Here is a 24,134-nt window from a genome sequence, read left to right as displayed (position 1 = left end):
AAGTTTACACAAATATGTTTTTTTTTTTTTTTGTTGGAAGTGACATTAACCAGGACCAAAACATTAATGCGAGAGACATATTTTGTAACCCTAATAGAAACAAATGAGTTGAGGATGGAATAAAAGAGAGGACTCTGTCTGCCTCGTTTTTGCGCTTCGTTTGTAGGCTTGGTCTTGCAGAAAGTGCTGAGTGTTGGTGAATGCGGTGCAAAGCCACGTGGCTTTGGAAGGCATGTGTGTTCAGTCAATGGTTGGCCCAACACTCGGCCACAGCGAATATCTCCTAACCCTCACTGCGGTCTGCTGGAGGCACTTGAATAGGCCTGCTGAGGTAACACAACCCAGAGACGAGGCCTCACCACAACTCCCACATAACAAATGTGGGCGTGCGGCTTCAGGCGGCCAGCAGTGTCTGCTGCATGCCGGACCACATCTGTGGAGATGCATACTTTCCCGTGAAGCAACCCCAGTGTTGTTTGTGTTTGCCTGCTGACATGTGCTCATACAGTGCCGTGTTATTACAAATTTCACGTGTTTGTGATTTCTCAACCATCAGCATCCAACCCAGTAACATAACACCTTGCATAAATCTGTCTTTGATTTTTTTTTTTCTATAATTAACCCCCCTCATCCTTCTCCTCAGCCTCTGCGATGTATCTGCTCCTCAGCGTGTGAAGGCACGCACACAATTCCTGGGCAAGTGATTGATTTTTAATTGTTTACATTTCAGCTTGCAGATGTTTGTGTTCTTCTCCACTTTCACTGGCATGCACGGCCAGAAACACGCCGACGCGGCAGGCGACGGTGCCAAAACGCCTCGAATGGGAAATGTGGCCCAGAACTCCCAAATTGCCTCCAAATGGAGACGAATGTTATAATTAGGACGTCCAACTCCTTTAAAGAGGCAATGCTGAACATTTATAATAAATGCTGTTTAATTCTGGTCGGTTTAGGACACCTGGATGAAAATTAATTGAGAGTTAACCCTAAAAAATATCCCAGTCATATACAGTTTTTCCTCCAAACAAAACATCCTTTTACACGTTGTGGGTTTTAAGAGGCAGTTTCTTACTTTGATACCTGAAGTAGCTGCTGAATCATTTTCAGGAGGCATGTTTGGCTTATAGAGGCGGCATTGATCATAGGAGTCACAGTGCTAATTACCTGCTGCTGAAAGACACCTGCTACCAGTACAGGGCAGAGCTGAAGTCGAGCAAACCAAAGCAGATCCTGCTCTTAAGTTTGTGGAGGCTGCTCATTTACAGGCCAGTAGATCAGCAGACATCTTCAGTTTTATTATCTCTGCACCTAGTTTGACCAATCAACTAATCCAGCCAAGAAGAAGTGAAAAACACCTTCAAAATAACTATCTGAAAATGTATATTTTTATACTGTAAGGACTGGGTGTCACTGCCAAATTCCTACATTTGCTTGATTTATGAATCAACTGAATTTTTTTAAATATTGTTTTTTTCTAGTTTCCATTTCAGAAGAAAATGTTGCTTCAGAAAGGCTTTAAACCATTTAAATTTAGCTTCAATTAGCAACATTTAGAGATGAATCAATCAGAAGTTGATGAATCAATCAGAAGTTGACCTAAACATGCAACACATTCTCCTTCCCAAACATGCAACACATTGACGCATGACTAAGAACCCCTCAGTGTCACTTTTTGGTGTTTTTTATGTCGTCATTTTTTGATGTGTTGACTGTTCAAGTTAAATCAAGGTTCCCCAACTTCTGGGCCACAAACCGCCTCCTGGATGTGGACTGTACGGTACCCTAACCTTTACCTGGTACTAGATCCGGAACAGTATTGGACGCTGATCGGTATTGGTTCCGGTTGCAGACCGGACTAGCGTTAAGGTACCGGTACTGGCCGCATCCCGAGGTTTGGTCTGCCTCCAGTACCGCGTCCAACAATACGACTGGACCCCTGATTTAATTGGAACAGCCAGCACGTCAAAAAACGACAAGTTGGAGACACCAAAAACGTCAAAAAGTGACGAGGAGGGGTCCTTACTTATGCGTCAATATGTGACAACTTGGGAATGAGAATGTGTAGAAAAATTCTATTTTTGCCCAAAACACGAAAGAAGTTGCTTTAAAGACCCAATCCAGCAAACTTTAACTTATTCTTGTAGCATTTTTTCGTTTATGAAAGACATAAATAAAATAATTTACAATTAAAATTGCTCTTCTTTAATCAGCACAAGGATTTAAGTGAAAAATATTTCAATCCACATTTAGATCTATGTATCTAGCATTGAACGGTTTCTACAACATGACAAAATACGACACATGCGTTGAATTTGTTGGTACTTTCGATTGTGTTGCCCCCGAACTCCAGATGACTGCACAGCTACTTCCATCATGCACAAGTGTGGTCTGACTTCCAGCTTCCCAGGAGCTGTGCACGCTGAATTTACCAAGCTCATGTGCTGAGCATAGCAAAAGCAGATGCAGCACATGTGCAATTATACAGTGACTTTAAAAGATGTACGAATGCGGTCTTGTTGTTGTTGTGGATCTAAAATCTGATTTCACTTAAAGCTCTGCTAAAATGCTGGCAAGTGGGATTTGTTATTCTTGTTACTGTTTAGCTTTTGTTTTACCCTTAAAAAGAAATGCAGGACCAAAAGAGATGTGAGATCCAACATGCGTTGTTGGGCAAACAAGTTTAGAAAATATCAGGATGTACATATGTATCAATGTGTCGTGGAGACAAAATACATCCAAAAAACTGTGACTGATTGTCTCTGATATCACCCAAAGGATTATTAGCACTGATAAGGAACCCCACGGTTAAAATAATGCGTCTAAATGCTGCTAGAATACTGGGTCGTTAGAGCTTTCTTATCAGCCAACTTGTCATGTTCCCACTTTTTTAAACAGATATGCCTCGATAATTAATGTAAAAAAGTCTAAATCTGTGTTTTTAAAATATTCAACACTAAGTTTCTGTATTCTCATCACTCCCTCGTAGCTGCACTTTCCCTGGAGCACCTTTGCCGCGGACGTCTTCCACGAGTAGGTGGTTCGAGGTCCTCCTCGACACCCAGAGAACAGACAGAGTTGATCAGCCCTACAACCTGCTCCGCTCCATGGGTGGGAATTTAGTCATTTTTTTCTACATTTAAATACACAATTGCAGGTACACAAAGTTATGGACAAAATGTATTGTATGAGTTATAAATCAAGAATTGCTTACACACAAATCCATGGTTATTCACAAATAAAGAATTACAAAAGCACAAATCCAAAGTTACGCATGAGTCAGGAATTACGTATGAACAAATCTAAAGCAACACACAAATCAAGAAATAGGTACGCACATATCCAAAGTTATACACACGCAAATCAAGAAATAGGTACGCACATATCCAAAGTTATACACACGCAAATCAAGAAATAGGTACGCACAAATCAAAAGTTATGCACAAATCCAAAGAAATGCACAAATCAAGAATTACGCACACTCAAATCCAAAGTTATACACGGTTAAATTGTGGTGAGTCTTTTTTTCTCTCCACATTTTCAGGCTTCAAGTACAAAACATGTTAAAGGTTAAACCAGGTCAAACTTTGACCAATCAGAGAGACTCGGATTTGGCAGCGAAGTGTGGATGGCATCCACTTTTTGTTCATTGAAATGCTAACCATTTGAAAATTGATCAAAAAATGAATGTGCCTGGTCGAAATATGACGCCAAATCTTTCACATTTCGGAAAAGAGATGTAAAAGAATAATCATGGAGCAAGATTCGCCAGATTTGCACCACTCTGACATTTTGCACTAAGCCTGTATCAGCTGTATGTGGTGGTAAACATCATATGCTAAATAAATACATACCAGAGGCAGGACGTTCCCTGCTTTCAGAACGCATTGCAACACACTCTCAACCCTCGGGAGGCGAGACATTACCCCGACAGATTTACTTTTCATATTTATTTCCGAGCGAGTTGTTCTGTTAAAGCTTTATTTTTTTCCAGCATCAGGATTTTGCTAAGAAGATGTTATGTACCGTAGCAAAAAAAAAAAAAAAAAGAAAAGTGAATGACCCTCACGATGCTGCAAACTTCAAGTTAAACCTCACTCAACCACAAATCCTGCTCTGCCGTAAAAGCCCCAGGTGCTCTGGGGGATGAACATCCTCCCACAGCAGACATGCTGGCTTCCTGGATTTCTCTCCCCCGGCGTTTCGTTTTTCTCGATCCCGAACCAAATCACGGTGAAAAGTGACCCAGTAGAGCATTGAAGCTTCCAGATTTACGAGGCCGGCGGTGAAGGATGAAGGTTCTGTAATGAAAACATTGTCCGGAGGCGTCGGGCCGGGAGCCAGGGTGTTAGTTGACTTAAAACAAGTATTTGCTCTGTTGTAGTACTGTCCCTCGAGGAAACGTCTGCATTGTCTTGTTGCTCCGCGTCTGCGCAGACAGCATGTGTGTGATTTATGATGTTAATCTTCACTTCACTGTGGAGCCAATAAAAAGCCATCAATCATCAAATTGCTGAAGAAATCATTAATATCGCACTGAAAGAGCTCAACAAAACTGTCCTTGGATTCCTGCTGACCCATCCAATGTGTTCGAGTCCGGTGAGCTGAGTGCACTGCTGGGAATTTTGAGGAGATTGAACCACAAACAAATGAGCTGGACTTATCCAATCAGCATTCTGGGATGATCTCACCGGGATAATGATGGGGAGCTGATGAGCTCCATCCGGATGAGGGAGTGATGGGAAGTGGTGGTAACAGTATGCCCTCAGTTCTATGGCAGAGAGGGAAGGGAAAACCTCTGTCACTCTCCAGGCACCCAAAACCAGAAATACAGGGATGCCCTCCATCAATTATCTATTTAATCCATGAACAGCAATAGAAATGATTTCTTGAGGAGATGTAATGGAAAGACACTTGTAGTTTTGTCCCATAAACACAAGATGTTGCTGTCGAGCTTCAAAGGCTGCATCATCAATAGTTTCAGCAGAGAAGTGTCTCATCATGGCATCAAGAATAACATCCTTCAGTACTTTTTCAGCATTTTTGGCTTGTCTGACTCAACTTCAACACAGATATTTGTCTAAACCTGCCCAGATAAAAGCTGAGATTAAATCCCCAAAAAAGAAAAAAAAAGCTGGAGCATGAACAGTAGATGATAACTTGAAGTAAATGTATTTGGTGATACAGCTGAGATGTCGGACCAACGGAGAAAAAGTGAAAAGTTGTAATATTACAAGCTTGAGAAAAAAATCTTTTATTCACTTCCATGTGAACACCACCACAACACCCAATTATTATTATTTTTTTTTATTCTTTCATACGTTTTTGATTATTCACAATAATTTTGGTACCCTCTATTTTAGCTGCGCTTTTTGCCTCAGAATGGTAGTGAAAGTGATTCTGTGTTTATGAGAACATATTGTTTTTATGGCGTAACAGACTGAACTCTTAGCCCAGTTCTGGAACACAGCTTTCTAACTTTGTTAGTGCTGTCAATCGATTAAAAAATTAATCACATTGTTTTACCGGATACCTTATTTTATGGCAAAATGCAGTTTTTGGACAAAAATAAGTCAGAGAGAAAACGTTTCCTTTGTTTTTATTGTCTGAAATGTTTTAATTTATAAAGTGTTAACCTAGATATCTGAGAAGTGCAATTTGTGAGCACAAAACACATCAGCAGTAAGATAAGTGACCACAGTATAAGGGGGATAATGCCCACCGAAGTGCGCATTATCAGAAATTAACGCACGCCGTGATCAGCCGAGGTAAAGTGGGAAACAGTTATTTTGCAAAGTGTAATTAATTTAAAATAATAAATATTGATGTGCTATTTATTTTTTTTATTAATTGCATCCGTTAACGTATTAACGTTAACAGCTGTAAAATTTACTATAACATTTTTGATTCTCTCTTTTTGGTTTAATCTGGAAAAATCTTTGAAAGAGCTTCCAATGAAAACTGTTTTAAACATATTCTTGAGGCATTTTTCTGATGATAAAGGACACATATAAATAAGGTGTGAGCATGTGAACAGAGAGCTCTCAGCAACAGGAAAGTGGGGTGGAGTTCCCAACAGTCCCAACCACAACTTAGAGGCATTTTTTTTTTACTACTGCTGCTCTTTAGAAATTTTGTCTTAGAAAAAAAGACATTTGATTTTGCTAAAAAAAAATAAAGATGATCTGAGAAGGAGTTAAAGTATATTGAGGGTTTTGCCTTACCCAATGTGTAATAAAATTGCTAATATTTACAGTAAGGACTTTTGGGCTTCTTTTGTTTTTTTTCCTCGCGTTCACTTCCTGAGCTGCTTTCTCACACAACGGTTGAATCACTTCTCTGGTTAGGAATTCACTACAGTAGCATATTTAGACAGCTGTAGGCCCAAAAAGCTCCTGGGAAAGCTTTTTTTTCCTAATTTTTTTATTCGTATGTAGGATAAAATGAAAGCTGATTCATTGCAGTTCCTTCCTGTGCTGTTAGTCTTCAGTCCAGTTTCTAAATGTGTCTTTTCTCCCACCAGCAAAAGCTCCACACCAGCCTTTAAGGAGGACACATGAGCTTTCTTTCATGAGTGTACGCCTGGTGATTTTGCTATGTAAACTGTGAAGGGAAAAAGTCAATGCAGGTTCCCTGTTCCAGCGCTGAAAGAAAAGGTGTGGGTTTAAACTGGACAACAGATCTGTAACACAGGGCCTGCAAATGATCACAAGACACGTTTATTGAGCACACACAGACATCTCAATTAAAATGGATTTTTGTCTTTAATTCAAATTTACTAAAATAAGCCTTCATATATATTTGCAACTTGCAAGAAAAATGACATTAAAAGGGTTATAAATACTACAACTCTGGAAAAAAAACGGGTAGAAAACTACTTGAAATAAGAGATTTTGGATTGGAATAATAGAAAAATTAAATACACATACATTCAGGTACTAGTTCAGGCTAGTATTGATTACATATTTACACGGATGTTGAACAATTATTGACAAATACTTTTGTACCAGGAGCATCAGATTGTCACCGTTATCTCTCTATTTATTTTTCCACCAAGTAAATAGAAGAAAACATATGTGATAGGGTTCTTTATAATGGAAATATACAAAGATGTATTTTTATTGAGTTAGAATAGTGTCGTTAACAAATTTTCACAATAGAACTCGTTCTAAATGCTTAAACGTTACTTGTGGCGTCCCACAGGGCTCACGTTTGGATCCTAAATTGATTATGTTTATAAATGATATTTTTAAAACATTTATTTTATTAATATATATTATTTTGATACGTTTTTATTTTGATATTTTGATATTATGATTTTTTTCTGTTTCAGATATGTGTATTTTTTTATTTCTGACAAATATAAAATAAAATGATAAAAGATATAAAATTATACAACAATAAGTTATAGATAAACCTATTGATATAGCATTTTAACATTCTTAACATTTGTGTAATGCAGGTTAAGACACTAAAGGAAAGGAAAAGGAAAAGATTTCTGTTGCTCAAAGCAGGTTAAGTTGACTGAGATGTTAATAAATGTCCCAACTATTCCATCAGCTTTTAAGAACTTTTAGTACCTTAAATAATTTTGACATTAGAATATGTTCCTTACTTTTTTTCAAATGATGAATTGATAAATTAAAGCCTGATTGTGTCAGTTACCTCTCAGGTAGATTGATGACCTCACTCAGCTCTAAGGGCGGAGCTCACTTGGCATCACCAGTACTATTAAACATTGATACTTTGACCATTTCAGCCTGTATTAACAGCAGTGCTGTTGGCTGTTTTTATGTGGTCATGTTTCTTGGAATGTCTGCATCTTCTGGTGGTTTCATTTTTTCACTAAAATCTGAGGGGAAATTTGGATGCGAGGATAAGCACTTTTTTCTGACCTCATGTTTGTCTTGAGGCTTTGGTAAAAAGCTAAAATGTGTGTCCCCAGGGCCATGTTTCTATGCTGACCTCCTTAGGGCTATGCATTTAAAGCCACTGTGGTTTTGAGAAATAAGACGGGCCATCAGCTTTATGGGCATACCTTCTATATGGAACTGAGCTGAAACCATGTCCAGGGACTTTCATGGATGGAAAGAGTTGAAACCTCAATTAAGGTAAAGCTTCATCTGTAAAGGAACACTGCACAAGAAGAAGAAGTTAATATGAGTCTGGTTAGACAAGTGTTATATTTGTCTGGCTTTCTTCTAGAATTCATGCCTTAGAGGGAGATACCGCCATTTATTTTGTGTTGCCAAAGGTTTAGATGCATGTTATGAATTTATACACAATTAAACCCCTAAGATTTAATAATAAAAGTAATAATAATCATTATTTATATGGCACCTTTCAAGATCAAAATCACGAAGGGCTTCACAGTAAAACATAGAGTAAAACACAAAGTTAAACACAGAATATAAAAACAAGAATTAAGAGAAAGCTATTTTAAAAAGATGTGTTTTAGCTGTTTTTTTAAAAGGAAAGCACTGAGTCAATAGATCTGAGGCTGAGAGGAAGGGACTTCCAGAGAGATGGAGTCACAGCTGCAAAGACTCTGTCACCTTTAGTTTTTAACCGAGTTCTTTTAGCAACCAGCAGGCCCTGGTCACATGACTTGAGGGACCTACTGGGAGCGTACGGCTGCATAAGGTCCTTTATATAGGCCGGTGCTTGGTTATTGAAAGCTCTATAAGTTAAAACCAGGATTTTAAACTGCACTCTGAAATGGACGGGGAGCCAGTGCAGCTGGATTAGCAGTTGGGGACATGTGAATACTTGGAAGTTTTGGTTAAAAACCTTGCAGCAGCATTCCGGACAACCTGAAGCCGTTCTAAAGATGTTTTAGTGAGACATGTGAAGATGGAGTTGCAATAATCAAACTCGAAGAAATAAAAGCACGAATGAGCATCTCCATCTCAGAATGTGATACAAATGGACTCAGTTTAGCAATGTTTTTTAGAAACTAGAATGAACAAGGGAACCGACATGAGAGTCAAGAGATAAAACTGGATCTAGAGTTACCCCGAGGTTTCTGACAGAAGGCCTGACAAAAAAGGCAAGTGGACTAAACCACTGGACTATCTGGGGGTGTTATTTGTCAGCAACACAAAGAAGGACCTTAGTTTTAGCTTCATTTAATTGAAGAGAGTTGTTGTTCATCCAACTCTGTATTTTAAAAACACCCTGAGGTTTAAATGATACATAAACCTAAATATCATCTGAATAAAAATAATAAGAAATGTCATTAAAAGAGCTTAAAATATGCTGCAAAGGCAGCAGATATACAGTGAACAGTAAAAGTCCCAAAACAGTGCCTTGTGGCACACCAAAAGAGAGGGATGCAGAGGAGGATTTAAACTTAGAGGATACCACGGAAAAGAAAAGGATCTACCAGTGAGATAGGAGGTGAACCAGGTTAAAGCGGATCTGGATACCCCAAACCAATTTTCCAGCCTGTCCAAAAGCAATGGTCGACGGTGTTGAAGGCTGCGGTTAAGTTTCGTGCATCAGGATTTCTTTGTTGTCCTACTGCGATGGTGAGCTGAGGATCTTTGTTTCACAGAGGTGTCTGAGTTTGAGTCAACTTTAGCTCCAGAGCAGCTGCCAGGCTTTATCTTCAAACTCCCTTTGATATGATACAGAGTTCAGGGCAGAACAAAGCATGTCTGCTCCTAATGTTACAATACACCTTTGCTTTCACTCTCCTTTGAAACCCCAACTCTCCTAGAAAGAGGTACAATGAAAGAATAAGATGAATCATAAAGAATATTTAGCTTTTATTCTTGTACTTAAAAACCTCTAATAATTTCTAGACCTGTTTAATACTACACCATCTATTTTAGTCATTTTCCCTCCCTAGAAAGTACACATTTAGTTTCAGATACCCATAAATACACAAAAAGATAAATATACAAACATGAAAAGATTCAACACATGTCATGTAAAAACACTAATTTAATTGAATATAAATCTCAGTCCCCAACACACACAAATGTGTCCCAACACAATTTACATTTCACAAATATTTACAGATAAATGACAGTTTTTGTAAGTTTCATATATGTACTATATATCTACCAGTAATCATATTACTATATTTGCTCTTAAACTCCACAGTTTTTTGTGGTGCCTTGTTATAATAAATTCAATTTCATTTCCTGAAATGATAGTTTTTCCTCTCTTTTAATGAATAAGGTTGGTATATTTTTGGTAATACATTGTTGTCTGCTTTGATTATTCTTTGAAATACACATTTTCAACCAAATCACAAATTTTGAGTTTCATGCTTTCATTGCACACAAACCTATATGGACACTGTTTAAAACCCATTTTTTTCAGCAGGCCAAACACTCCCTTCATTTCAAAAAGCAAAAATGTAGTCACCAATTAGTAGAATATTAATGTAATTAATTGATTAAAAAAAACAAACAGAAATGTTTCTGTTTCAGTGATGAAGTTGGATCATTTTAGACTAAAAAAAGGAAGATGACTTAATTTTAGCTCTATTTAGTTTTGTTTTTAAGTGGGCTTCAGTATGGAAGTCAGTGTTCAGTTTAACAAACTTATTTTTTGAGGAGTTGTCACAAAACTCCATGGAGTGAAAGCTGAGGATGTTTGCTGCCACTTTCTTGGGTTTAGTGGGACTCAGAAGTGGCAGTTGTAGTTATTTAGAAGACGTAAGCCTTATCAGTTTACTTTACCATATAAACAGACGTGTGGTATAATCAAGGAAAATTGCACCAATTTAAATGGGGTGTGTTAGCTTTCTAAAATGTGTCTAATGTAAACAAAAACACCAACACTGAGGGAAAAAAGGTGTGCAGTCTTCAGAATTAAAGGACTAGCACACTCAAGACTGAATGGGTGTTTCTGTTTAACATTAGAAGAGTGAAACCTCCGGTTCATCTTTTATTGCTTCCACATTTGCAGGTCAGGTATGGTTCACAGCGGGAACGCTGCATGTAATTGCAGCACGGTTTAACAAAGTGTTTCAGAGCACGCTTTTGCGGCGCTAAGCGTCCTCTGACCACCTTTTATCATGTTACTATCACTCCCTCCGATCTTCTCGGGGGCCAAAATCAACAACGGATGGATTTTAAACAAAGAAAAGCAGATGTTCCTCGTAGCGCCTTCAATTTTTGGGGTCAGGAAGGGAAACCTTAGCCGTGTGAAGCGCATGCAGGGGATCAGACGCGTCTTCTGCAGCCAAAGGGAAGCACTCTTGCATCATGAAGCTTCTGAGATAAACCAGCCGCCTTTTTCTTTGGAGGTGCTCCGTATATCTGTGGCTGAATTGTGTCTTGCTTTGCAGCTCTGAGAGAGTTTTCCTTCAGAGCCTGGTTCATGTCTGCAGTCCGAGAAGAAAAGCTTTTTTCTGTTTGAGTCCCATGATGTCACTAATTAGTCTGGGTTTGGCTCCATTTGTCTGCTCTCTCAGGTTAGCTCTCATTGAGTCAGTTTTCCATTGTACATGTGATGTTTTTCTTTTGCACTTCCTCCTATCATCCTCCGGGCTGTTCGTTCCAAATTGCTGTGGCTTGATCTCACAAGTCCCGTTTGCAGTTTCCCTGTGATCCTGATGAAGTCCGGTGCAGCCAGAGAGCTTGTGTTTCACTGTGTTGATTGCTGGAAACAACTTTAAAATATACATTTCTTAATCTTAGCACCAGGTTTTCCTGGCTCTTAAAGAAGCAAAAGCCTTTAGGAGCTCTAAAGTTCTCAGACTACCTGCAAGTATACCCTCTCATAGGTCAAAAATATTTGTTGTTGTTAAAAACTCAAATTGGAAATTCTTACATATTTTAAGCTTAACTTCAAAGAATTATGTGTTTTTTAATTTTAAAATATTGAAAATAAATTAAAATCCAAATGAAACCTTGAAAGCTGATCACTTATTTTGAAATGCAGAAAGGAACCAAAACAAACTAGAAAAGTGGCATAATCCACAATAATGCTAGTGTGAATGCTTTTTGCTGAAAGTGGTCGCTGAGGATGGTGAAGCTGTTTGCGGCAGAAATTTATTGTAATTGCTAAAGGGATTCGCTGAAAAAGCTAAATATGTCAAGCTAAATCTTTTGCATTTGCTAAAGTTGCTAAAGGACTTGAAGTTGCAGAAAATGTAACAGGACTGTCCTTGGGCATAGGTGAGCTAGGCAGCTGCCTAGGGCACCATCTTCTGGAGGAGGCGCTAAATTGCAATGATTTTTTTTTTTTTTTTTACATGTTAAAAAATGTAATAATTAAAACCAATAATAAAATAACTCAAAAGTTTGACATAATTAATAGCCCCTCCTTGCCTGACGCAGCAATAATATAATATATATTTTTTCTTTTCCTCTTTTTAAACCCTTAACAATGGAAATCTTTAAACTCTTAACACAGAGGATGCCTGTCAAAAGATCTACCCCACTGTGTAGACCATATTGAATGTTGGTACAGGAGTTAGTGCAGTTCCCTGTCATTGCAAAGGACGGGGTTTGTGTCCCGGTTAGGGAGAAGTGTTATTATTCTTAAAACATTTTTAGATGCTTATTATTTAATCCTTGACAATTAAAATAAATACTTATTTTAACATATTCCAGGCAGCTGTGGTACTTCTTTTTTTGTCAGGCCGTGGTATTTGTGTGTGGGTGTGCGTGCGGTGGGAGGAGGGCTGGGCAAAAATCACGTTTTGCCTAGGGTGCCATTCAGCCCAGGCTTAAGTGCACAAAGGATTTGAAGAAATTATTCAAAAATTGCAAAAAAAAAAAGTAAAATGTCTCAAAGGTAAGAAGCCCAAAACTACAAGCACCAATGTCCTTAATGAGCTGAATGTTTTCATACCAAGATTTCAGAAATCACTGAGCGTGTGATTTCGTTTTTACATGCTGAAAATCTTATGAAACGGAGCAGGAGAATCACTCTAGTGCGGATGCTGACTGAGCAGTCACAGTGAGTCCCTCAGACAGGAAGGACTTGAAGATGGATGAGACGGGCAGGATGCATGTCAAATGTGAGCAACCCCCAACGGAGCAGCCGGGTCTTCTGTTTAGTTTCAGGGGACCAAAAGCGAGAGGATGTTGCAATCAGAGCAACCACATGTTGTTCAGCTACAGAGACGGTTTTCTTTTACATTTGTCCCCGTGGACACGTTTAGGTCATTCTGTACTTCTTTGGACGAATAAATATTGCTCTCTCAAATACCAAACAACTGAGAAAACGAGAGTCTCCAAATGTTTTATGGATCCCTTTATTTTAAAGATTTCTCAGCTCGGCTTACTTCTTTTTTTTCTGTTTACTTTGGTGTCAAAATGAGTAAATATGACAAAAAGACAGATTTGACTGTAAAACATAAATTACATTCAGGGAAACTCAAACCTAATGGATTCAATGTCTGTTTGGACTGTAAGCATTTGTAACGTTGATTTGGATCGTTTTTGCTTAGAGGGAATAAGTCCTTCTGTAGGATGGTCTTAAAAGGTCTTAAATTTAACTTAAAAAGCATTAAATTGTCTTAAACTTTGATGAGTGGGTCTTCGTTTTTTTCCTCATCGAGACTTCCTATCACCAAGAAAACATTTCTAAGACACACTGCATTATAAGGCTGTGAACTGGTGTAAATCGTTACTAGTTGATGCGGGAAAATGACAAAATGCAAATTCATGGAGAAATGGCTTAAAAATATGGATTATTCGTGATGATTAAAACCTTAATGTAGTGTTGTGTATTGGCAGGAGTCTACACATATCCCAATACATGTCTCACAAAACGATACTTGTCGCAATATATCCCAAGACTGTACTAGAACAAGTACAAGTTTAATTATGTTTTTTTTAGGTTACATGTTAATTAAGTCAATGACCACTATATATGAATATAAATATTTGACATTTTTAAAATGATTCTGCATCATTTTAAATAATAATGATGCTGTTTATAGACTAGAGCTAATATACTTTCATTCATTTTTAAATACAATTTAAAATAACATTGTTGTCTGCTTCTGGTTTTTATCTGTAACTATGGAGTTTTATCTCCAGTGTTTGCGTTCTATGACTTACCGTAACTCTTCAACCGTTTATGCAATTAATGTATTTCCAACAGATTCTGAAGCGTAGAAAAGCAATCTTGCGTTGATATGCAACACTTTACAGTAATAAAGTATTTATGCAATTACGCTAAAGATCCCATTTATTTAAAGTGCGTAGATTTATGCTAGTAATTACTTGTCTCCAGTACATCACCTGTACTAAAAAAAGGGTTGTATGTTGTTTATAAAAATTATTCTAATTCTTAGAAAAAGTCAGCTTTACTTTTTTTCCGTGTTCAGTTTTTTGTTTTGACCCTTTTTAACTGTTGAAATGTTGCAGCTATGCTTGCGCTAGCGCTGCAAAAAATAGACATACATATACTTTTTTCACATGAAGTTGCGATAAATTTGTGGGAGGTAAAGCTAAATTGACATAATTTAAAAATCCTAAAAACATTTTTTCTTCTTTGAATAGAGAGGTTTTTAGCAGCAGAATTCATCTTCCGGCGTCTGACTGAGTTTTGTGATTTCAAATCTGTTTCCGACCTGTGAGACCAAATCCAAACACAGCAGCAGCTGGATGTTCAAACCGACTCCTAAAACTGCAACCTTAAATCCCGCCTGGGTTGATCTTACTGATGCACTCATCTGTTAATGTAAACACAGCGGTCGTACCCACTTTAAAGCCATCTGGTTTTACTGATTTCCTCAAATTTGGTACAGTTTTAGAAACATGTGCAAACTTTTGCGAGAACCTATAATTTCCAGATGATGGAGTTATACAGTCTGTGTTCTGTAGTGCATGCGGGGGGGTGGGGGATCAGCCTGATGCTGGCTAGTCCATAAATAAGCCGCAGTCCTTAGCGTCTATCCTGATCTGGATTTTGGTCCCACGCTCCCTTTCCTCCTCGCCCACCACGGCAGGCCGCTTTAACCGACTCCAGTGGCTTTCCTCGGCTAATTTATGCCCATCCCACCTTTCATACCCTCTTTAAAATGTCACTGCGGCTTTGATGGGTGAGGGAGGGGGCTGTGTGGGATTGGAGGTGGAAGGGGAAACCCTGATGGAGTTAGCCGGTGCCTTCCGCAGAAAGCCGCTGAAGCATTGCCTGATGGGAAAAAAGAGAGAACACACGAGCCTCAGGAAGCAGTAAATGTCAGGGGCTGATTCTTAATAACGTGCCATGTCCCTCCTCTGGGCTCCACGTGGAGGTTTCAGGGACACGCTCATGCCAGATCACACCCTGCCCCCTTTTTACTAATGCCTGGCTCCCTCTTTATCGAGACACAAGCTACTTTTTTAAACTTATTTGAAGACTCCTGTGATGTACTTGGTAGCTGACAGCTGGGTTTTCTCTCATTTTTGCTTAATAAAGACCCGCTTCGGTGAAAATGTTGGTGTTTTTAACAACTTTCTCAGGATGGAGGACATATATGAAGACGGTTAAGATTAAAATTGCATTTCTGAGTATTTCTTTACTCAAATTGTTGTGAATTAGCAGCAGATGAAATAATACTCTGCACAATTGCAGAATCATCGTTCTAGAAAATGAGATATTTTTTGATTTTAAGTAAAAAATGAGAACTGGGAACCCTTTAAATAAAATCGGAGTGGGACTTTAAGCATTATTTTATCCTTAAAAAACATCTTTTCTTCTTCCAGAGCTGTGGGATCCTGAGTGAAAGTGCTTTGGCTTCTGCAACCACATGTTTGTTCAGTTACAGAGCCCGGCAGCAGCTCTCATAAACAATCACGCTGAAGAACAGGGAAAGAAGGGATTGTGGGAAATGTGGTTGTTTGTCAAAGGAACTGGATTTATGTTTGGAGTGTCATGGAAACACGGTGAGCCCTCCGTTGCAGAGGTGTAAAATGTCGTTGGTGGAGCTGACGTTTACGTCGTCGTTTGTCCCGGTTGAACTTTTTGTTTTCTTGGTGGAAGGGGAAGGTTTGAAGTCTTTAGGGAGTCCTAATGTCAGCCACCGGTAACTTTAGCTTCATTCATCTGTTTTCCTGAGAACTCTGGGACTATTAACTCAGGTCAGGTCATAACACCATCTATGGTATAGAATAGTTTATACTGTTTAATCCTTAACCTTTATTGAAGCACAAAGTGGAACAGAGAAGTCTCAATTTAACTTTAAAGGATTACAATAAAAGTATTTTAGTAGCAGATTTTTTCTTACCCCACAGTGACTGCTTGGTGTGTGTGGCTTTACTTTTTATAGTTTTTCAACTAACTTATAAAAAATAGATATAGAAAGATCAAATTTTCTATCTAATATAGCCAATAACTAAACTTTTGCAAGAACATTTTTAGATTAAATTCTGGATTTAAAGACTAATTTTGAGAAAAATTGTGTTTTGGGTGTTTTATGATGTTCTTGTAGCCTTTTTTCTGATAATGGAAGACATATTTTTGGTGAATTTCCTTTTTTAAATTGAAACAATACCAGAAACAATAAAAAAAATAGAGTATTTGTAATGTAGAAAATATGCTGGATGCCACAAGCTCTAAGCTCTCAGTAATGGGTGATGGGAAAGGGGGTGGGGCTACCCCACACCAGTAGTTCTGTCCACAACTCAGAGGTTAATTTTTTTTAATGAACTCCTGCCGCTCTGCAGAAACTATGTCCTAGAAATCGACAGGTTTTTGGATTTTGGATAGAAATAATTAGCATAATCAGAATTAAAATTCCCCTAGGAACACTTTGAAAATCGATCAAAATATGGTTAGATTTGAGACTTTTAATTCTCCGTTCACATATAAGGCGATGCATGCGTCAGGGGCATGCAAACATTAAAATAAAATAAAAAATACCAGTACTGTTTTATCACAAAAAGACAAAGGTGTATTTTTAATGTGCTTTTTTTCCAGTTTAATATTTCATTACATATTTTCTTCTTTTGCATGAAGGACGGCCATTTAAATTTAATTCATAATTAATATTAATAATAATTGATCATTCAAACTTTGCAAATCCAGTTTAAAAAATGGTATCTCGTAAATTTTAAGACAGTAGTAAACCAAAATAAAACCCTTCTACTTTTTATATTTTTTTTCGAGTGAAAACATTAAGTACTAAATAAATACAGCATAAAAAAAGAGTCATTATTTATTACTTTGAGAAGGTTGGACATCTTTACCTCACATTTAGGTTCCTTTTTAGTGATAAAGTGGTGCTTTTCGCTCATAAGAAGTTACATTTTTCTTTTCTTTCTTTGAAAAACAAAAGAAAAATCAGATTGTCCAGATATAATTCAACACTTGTGTCATATTTGTTTATGTATAAGTGATTTTCTTCACATAGGATTAAACACAAAAACATTTTTATAATTATTATCTTAAAAAAAGTTATTTACTGCAATTATTATTATTTTTTTAATTTTCTAAATCAATGTATTACCTAAAGACACATTTTAATTATATAAACAGTTTTTATGGCAGTCAGACTGGAACTCAAAGCCATGAAACCAGCAGGGTGGCTTCATTTATTTAAAGAAAACACAGATGACCTGTCAAAGGCTGTTAATGTCATTTCCAGTCTGGATTGTTTGTTTTTGTCACACTCTCTGACCTAATTACAGATTTGATTAGTAATCTGGATTTAATCTGGTTTCCAGGTGAGAGTAACAAACGTACGTTTTTGAAGTTTCCTTCAAGTAAATCTAAAGATGAATTTAGGATGAAAACAGCTTCTACTACCATCTGATCCATGGATTATCATATTTAAGCTTTTTATTAAGTCAACAGCTTCTCACCTCTTCATCGTTGTGAATCTTTGCTTTGACAGTCAGAACGCTGTGATGAAGAGACCTGGCTGCAAGCCGGTGTCAATCAGAGACATTCATTTCCTCCTGGGGTGTTTGGTTTGTGAGCTGGGGGGCCACGACTCTGCTGCCTCGGTTTATTTTCAGTAGCCGCACTTTTGCAAATGTGGGGAGGATTTCCTCTCAAAGCAAATATCAGAGGGTCGTGGATTTGGACTGGAGTGCTGCGGCGGCCCGCTGAAGATGTGCCCATCCTTCCCCGCCGCCGCCTGACGTCCAGCACATTCCTGACAGCTTTAATAGACACCAGTTTGGAGGTTTATTGTCTTTGAGGGCCGGTGTAAACCTGCTAGTCCACGTGAGAAAAGTTCATTCTGTCACCTGGAAACCCATCTGTGAGCGTTAAAGACCCACTCTGATCATATTTGAACTATTTTATTAGCATTCCCGGTGCTCTTTTAGTGATGATTGTGCCATTTTTAGTTTTCCAGGACATAGTTGCTGCAGAGCGGCAGGAGTTCATTAGAAACTTCCAGCTGAGCTGTATGGGAGATATCCAGCTGTACAGATTTCAGCTCAGATGAGGAAAGCAAAGACTTACATGGATCTATTCTAAAAGCAGATGCATCAGAATGAAGCCCCACCCTTTTTTATGTCTTAAATACCATATTTTTCAAAATGCATTTTTTCGTCTGCTCCCAATTCATAACAATTTTAATAAAGACTTTTAGGACTAATTTTCTTTTTATATCCTCCATTATTAGAAAAGTGCTCAAGAACATGTTTAAAACACCATTTTCATTGGAGAAAGTCTTCAGTCTTTCCGTGCAAAGACTGCTCTTTCCCAACAAGCCTTTTCTTAAAACAGAAAAATGGGGATTTGTCCCTCCAGGGGACACCTGGCTCGCTCCCCACCTCCACGGCGTAAATGTTCACCCTGGCTGCTATGAAAGGCTCTATTGAAGTAGACCTTTAACTCATAACCGAAGAGAGAAAAGCAGTCACTCCAGTCTATCGTGATAGCTTCAGACCATGTCATCTGATTTACATGGGCCTCTCTTTGTAGAAAAAAAAAAAATCCTTGGCCGGAGCTGTGCAGAGGGCCGCGCCGTGCCAAACGTACGACTTCATCTCTTTTCATGCGTGGAAACGTAAACTTATTTATAAGGATCTGTATAGCGGCTGCTCTGGAAGTCTCTCTGGAAATCTGGGAGAGCCGAAAACCGCCAGGGCCAAAGAGGACGACTGGCATGAGTTGGTAAAAAAAAAAAAAAAAAAATGAGGGAAAAGCAGAAACAGGAGACAAAGATCTAAGATAGGAAAAGAGAGGCGTTTCTCTGCGTCTGTAAGTCATTATTCCTACTGTCTACGACGCCGCCGCCGCTGGCTCGGCTACTTGTTTGCACAAGCGTGCTCGAAAAGGAGGCCTGTTTATTGATTGGCTGGTACGGCAGACCTGAAGACTCGTGGCACTCGGACCTCCCCCTTTTACTTCTCACCATCACACACGGTGAAGCACACACACCCTCCGTTCCCCTCCCTCCGAGCTGCACACAGAGGAAGAGCGGCCGTGAGTCAGAGCGGAGACGGCAGGCGAGCAGGCAGGACATGCGGAGGAGGACCACGAGCATCGCACACACGAGCGGAGACTCTGAAGAAGCATGGAGCTGCAGCTTTCTCCTTGCAGACTTCTGGTGACAGCTCTTCTCCTTCTGGTACTATCACCACCGATTTGGCCGTTTTCTGTCTTCATAGTTCATTTAAACTTCTGTCTTTAGAGTAAGAAATGCCTTCTCAATAGATCTGTTTGGTCTGAACTTCAGCTTCTTTTGTTTTCTATACAATGTGTCACTGAGCTGCTTTTCATGCATTGAGCAGATGTGTAACTATCAAATGTCCACTGACTTAAAAAAATGGCTTTTGTGTTTGTTTTGACACTTTTTTTTTAAGAAAAGGGCATCGGATCTGATTTCTTTTCCCCCGTTGAAGACTTTCCCTCTTTTGAGGAAACCGCTGTTTGTGTCATCTCCTGACAGGTGTAGTTAATCGAGTGTTGAACGGAGATCTGTTATCTTGTGGTTTCTTACTACCTCATGTGCAACTGTGTGAGGTGTTTCCCCAGATTTCTTTCCTCCGTCGAAGAAATCGTTCCATTTGAGTTGGGAAGACTCCGAGCGGACATCTGATCCTTTTGATTACCGGATCCAAATCCCATAAGGACATCCGTCCAACTAGAGGAGCCTCCTTCATGGGAACAATCGCAGCACAGTCAGCCAAAGCAACCTCTTCATCCCCATCGCTCCATCATCCACCGACTTCCTTTCCCGTCTCCCCACTGGCCTCATTCTGCCCCCGGCCGCCTTGGCTTTGTAACAATCAGCTCTTAGTAGTAATTGAGTGAAAAATGCACTGATTGCTTTTCAAAGGAGAACCAAAGTGACACCCAAGCGGGCTGCTCAGAGTACGGCTTGAGTTTATTTACTGGGATCCAAACACTCAAAGTAACCTGGCTTGCACTCCGCTGCCGAAATGTTTGACTGCGCGTTCCACTTATTCTGTTTGCCTCTGCTGTTTCTCAGGCGTCATCGGCGCTGACAGACATTTATATCAGTCCCCAAGACCTTTTAATATAGCGGAGCCTCCGCCCCTCTCCACTAGGGCTGTTTTTGCTACCAGGGCCCAAGGAAAATAATCAGAGGACTTTTATTACCTTGTGCTCTCCTCTGCAGGAGCCATTCATCTTTTTTAGATGAAGCTCCACTGCTGTGCCGCCGGGTTGAGTGAGGTCAAAATAACTTCTGTTCGGACGCTGATGCTTCAAGACAGTGCTCCTTTATAGCCGCTGTGTTTGTCGGCGCACTGTGTGCAAATGATCAATAACTCAGTTGCCAACGTTTTTTTTTGCATGATCCAGTCAAGCTGGAAAACCGAAAAGTTGTAGTTCCTTAAATGACCACTAGAGGCTGGTTCTGACTGCCATGGCTACACACTCTCACTCCTCACTTGTCAAATATGGACGTATGGTTCACGTCATTTTTTGGGTGTCTCCAACTCGTCTTTGTTTTTGACATGGTGGCTGTTCCCAATAAATCATGGGTCCCTAACCCTTGGGATATGGTAACAGATGCAGAGCTGGTATCGGATTAGGGTTAAGATAGTGGTACCGGTACTAGTCCAGTGTGTGTCTTGAGGGTTAGGGACCCCTAGTTAACATCTGCGGCTCTGTACCAAGTGGCTGACGGACCAGTAACGGGTCGCAGCCCGGAGGTTGGAGATCCCTAGAACACTTTTGCTATAAAAAAAAAAGAAAAAAACACCATTATTTTTGCCGGGTAATTTTTACCTGATATAATATACCCAATAAAAAGTATTAGTTATAAAATATTGATCAAAATATGACAGCACATGATAAATTAGAGTTGTTTTATTCTATTTTCAACTGTGGTACATACAGGCTTTTTATAGGAACATCCTAAAAATATGCTAAAAAAATTAGGAAATTGAGATAAAATAATGATAATAATAATAATGATACTGGAGACTTGGCCTTTGGTCCACCCATTCCTGGGACACGGGAGACTTTACCCAGGGACCCATGACACTCAGAAAAATGCAACATCTTGAAACTCATGTAATCACCTGGTGATAGTGCTCTAGGGGTAATGGGAACAGCAGCACGACAAAAAATAAAGAGTTGGGGACACCCAAAACCTCAAAAAGTGACGCTGAGGGGGCCCGAACCATACATCTATAGTTGGGGGTGGGAATCCGTTGCCCATAGTAAATGCTCCAACTTTACACCAAAAAATATATGTACGCTTGGTGTCAAAAACGTCGCTTGTTTATTGTAGGGGTTTGGTTTTAAAAATAGCCTGCAATTTTTGGGAAATAGCAGGCTCTTTTTCAGGCTGTAAAACCCTTCACTACACTCTTGAAACCCTTTTCTCAGGAATATTTTTACACTTTTTTTGGTATAAACTCTCAAAGTTCAAACTTTCACAGAAAAAAAGTTCAATATTATAGAATGAAAAGAAAGGTTTGATCATAAATAATTATTTTTGTAAATACGGCTAAATGAACGCATTCTGATCTACAACCATAGACATATGTTATTCACTGGACAAAGTGTGGTGTGATGTCACCCATAGAAAATGCCTTACCTCCAGCCCTTGCTAAATCAGGCCACAACCATCACGGTGACTTCCTGATGCTGCCGTTGCCATTCTGAAACTCGTCGACAGCGATTGGTCTGACTCGGTCTGTCACCAATCATGTGAGAGTTTGGTTAAAGTTCACACGCCTTCCCTGAAAGCAGGCTCGGGAGAAGCAGTCAATTAAATGTTAGAGGTGGAGCCATTGGGCACCATAATAATTTTACTGAGGCATCTGATTGGTCAGTTTATAACTTAAATAACTTCCCATTAAGAAAAACAATCTTTATTTTGACCTTTTTGGAACCAGCTAATACTTACTATTTGAAAAACGAGAGGGGAGGGGTTGATATGTTCAGTGAATATACAGTCAATGTCTTCAACCAATCAGGACGCAGAGAACAGTAGGCTGAAAAAAAAAAAAGAAAGAAAGAAAAAAAAAGCATTTAAAATGACATCTAGAAAAGTCTACAAAGCAGCAAGACGGTGAAAGAAGATTCCTGATATAGCAATGAACCCAGTAATTCCTGTCAGAGGGCCATAAATCGCGACACCCGGTTGTTTGTACCCGGAATTATGTCAGAGGTGTCTCTCCCGAATTATAAGGCACACTGTTGTTTAAAAAAATAAATAAATAGGACTTTCAAGTTTGTCTTACGGTGTCGAAAATATGGTAATTGCTTCTATTTTAATGCGACCCACTTAAACTTAAATGAAAAGTCTGGTTTTAGTCAGAGTAACTTGGCTCTATTATTTTACTCTCTGAGTCATTTAGATATATATTCAAAATTATTCCGTATTGAAGGTGTTGAAAGTGAAAGCATGTTGGATTACTCCTTTCCATGTCAAAACCGTTCTCACACTACATCACCATGTCAAGGTGTGAAGTTCACACAATGGGAGGCTGTCTGCAGTACACAATGGCTTCATTTGTGCCGTCTTTAAATATTCCTCCACCATTCAGCGGCACTAAAATAAAAATAAACTCTCGGAGTGTTTACGTCGTGGAAAACGATTTTTCTTGTGTTCCTCTGCACCCTTCGAGAGCCCTAAAACTTCAGCTGAAGGGCAGATTATTTTATTGAATGTGTTCACACCTCTATTCAAGAGAGCAACATTCCTGCTGCCAATAGAAGTGAATGATTTGTCCCACTGTTGGTGCCAAGTTTTTTTGTCTTCTCTTATTTATTTTCCAGCTTTTCAATGCATTAAACAGGTACAGAAAGATTTTTTTTTCATTTTACGCCTGGTTCGTCCATCTTTGTTCAAGAAAGTAAAACATTTAACTCAGTTTGACTTTGTTATTTAAAAAAAAAAAAAAAGAGGATGAGTGTGACCGCAGAGAAAAAACGAAACAAAACGTGGAACCCGACTGTAATTCAAATCTTGTACAGGATCCAAATTTTTTTACAAATGCACATATTTCAGGTAAAGCCCTCTTTAAACATCCAAAGGAATCCTGAGAGGCAATTTGGAGCACAGGCGGAGGAAGGAAGGATCTTCGATTTTTGGCTGCCACTCTACACCTGAGGTGCACGCTGTCCTCAGATAATATTGGTTTTGGGTGCTGCAGTTATATTCCAAACTCTACTGCCAAGCACAGCACCATGCAATTAAAGGAAGGAGGCATGAGAGAGTGTGGTCGGAGCTTTAAGAGAGGACAAACTTTTCTTAATTTAAAGGATGACACAGATATTTAAAGCAAGATAACAGACCAGAAGTGATGCAGCTTCATTCTTGTTGTCACATGTGTCTTTGTTTCATCAATTGAAAATCTCTAATTTGACTTTGGCTGAAAGTTTGGCGGGAATTTATCCAAAACTACAATCACACCGCCCAATGCAACCATTTCCAAAGAAAGGTCTATGTAAATCCATGTTTTGTGCTTCTGCGTTCACAAAGTAATTGCACAAGCTTTTGTGACTCTCTCCAGGCTCTATGGACAAAATTTGTGCCCATTGAACGTGCTTTCCAAGTTAAACCAGGTAGAACCTGGAACAGCTCCGACCTACTCCAGTGGCTCACCTGACTCATGTCTGCCAGCCGCAACTCAAGTCTCATGGGTCGCAACTCAAGTATTGTGGGTTACAACTCAAGTCTCATCAGTCGCAACTCAAGTCTCGTGAGCCGCCACTCAAGACTCATGAGCCGCGACTATAGTCTCAAAAGTCGCAACTCAAGTCTCGTGAGCCGCCACTCAAGTCTCGTGAGCCGC

General features: G+C 39.1%; 1 protein-coding gene across 2 annotated transcripts in view; it reads left to right on the top strand.

Annotated features, from left to right (window-relative positions):
- The window catches only part of adamtsl3 (ADAMTS-like 3), a 112,572-nt gene that overhangs the window by 56,925 nt on the left and 31,513 nt on the right, over positions 1-24,134 (top strand). Inside the window, exon 1 of one of the 2 annotated variants that reach the window (XM_024288324.2) lies at positions 18,526-19,483. The exons of the other annotated variant lie outside the window; for it this stretch is intronic. Within the exon in view, the coding sequence (XP_024144092.1) occupies positions 19,430-19,483 (54 nt within the window). The 5' untranslated portion in view covers positions 18,526-19,429. Of the gene's footprint in view, positions 1-18,525; positions 19,484-24,134 lie in introns of those variants that run through there. 2 annotated transcript variants of the gene reach the window in all.

Source organism: Oryzias melastigma, linkage group LG18 (genome assembly GCF_002922805.2).
Source record: "Oryzias melastigma strain HK-1 linkage group LG18, ASM292280v2, whole genome shotgun sequence".
Classification (NCBI taxonomy): Eukaryota; Metazoa; Chordata; class Actinopteri; order Beloniformes; family Adrianichthyidae; genus Oryzias; species Oryzias melastigma.
The sequence above is the reverse complement of the archived record's forward strand: the minus strand, read 5'-3'. Positions and strand labels throughout refer to the sequence as shown.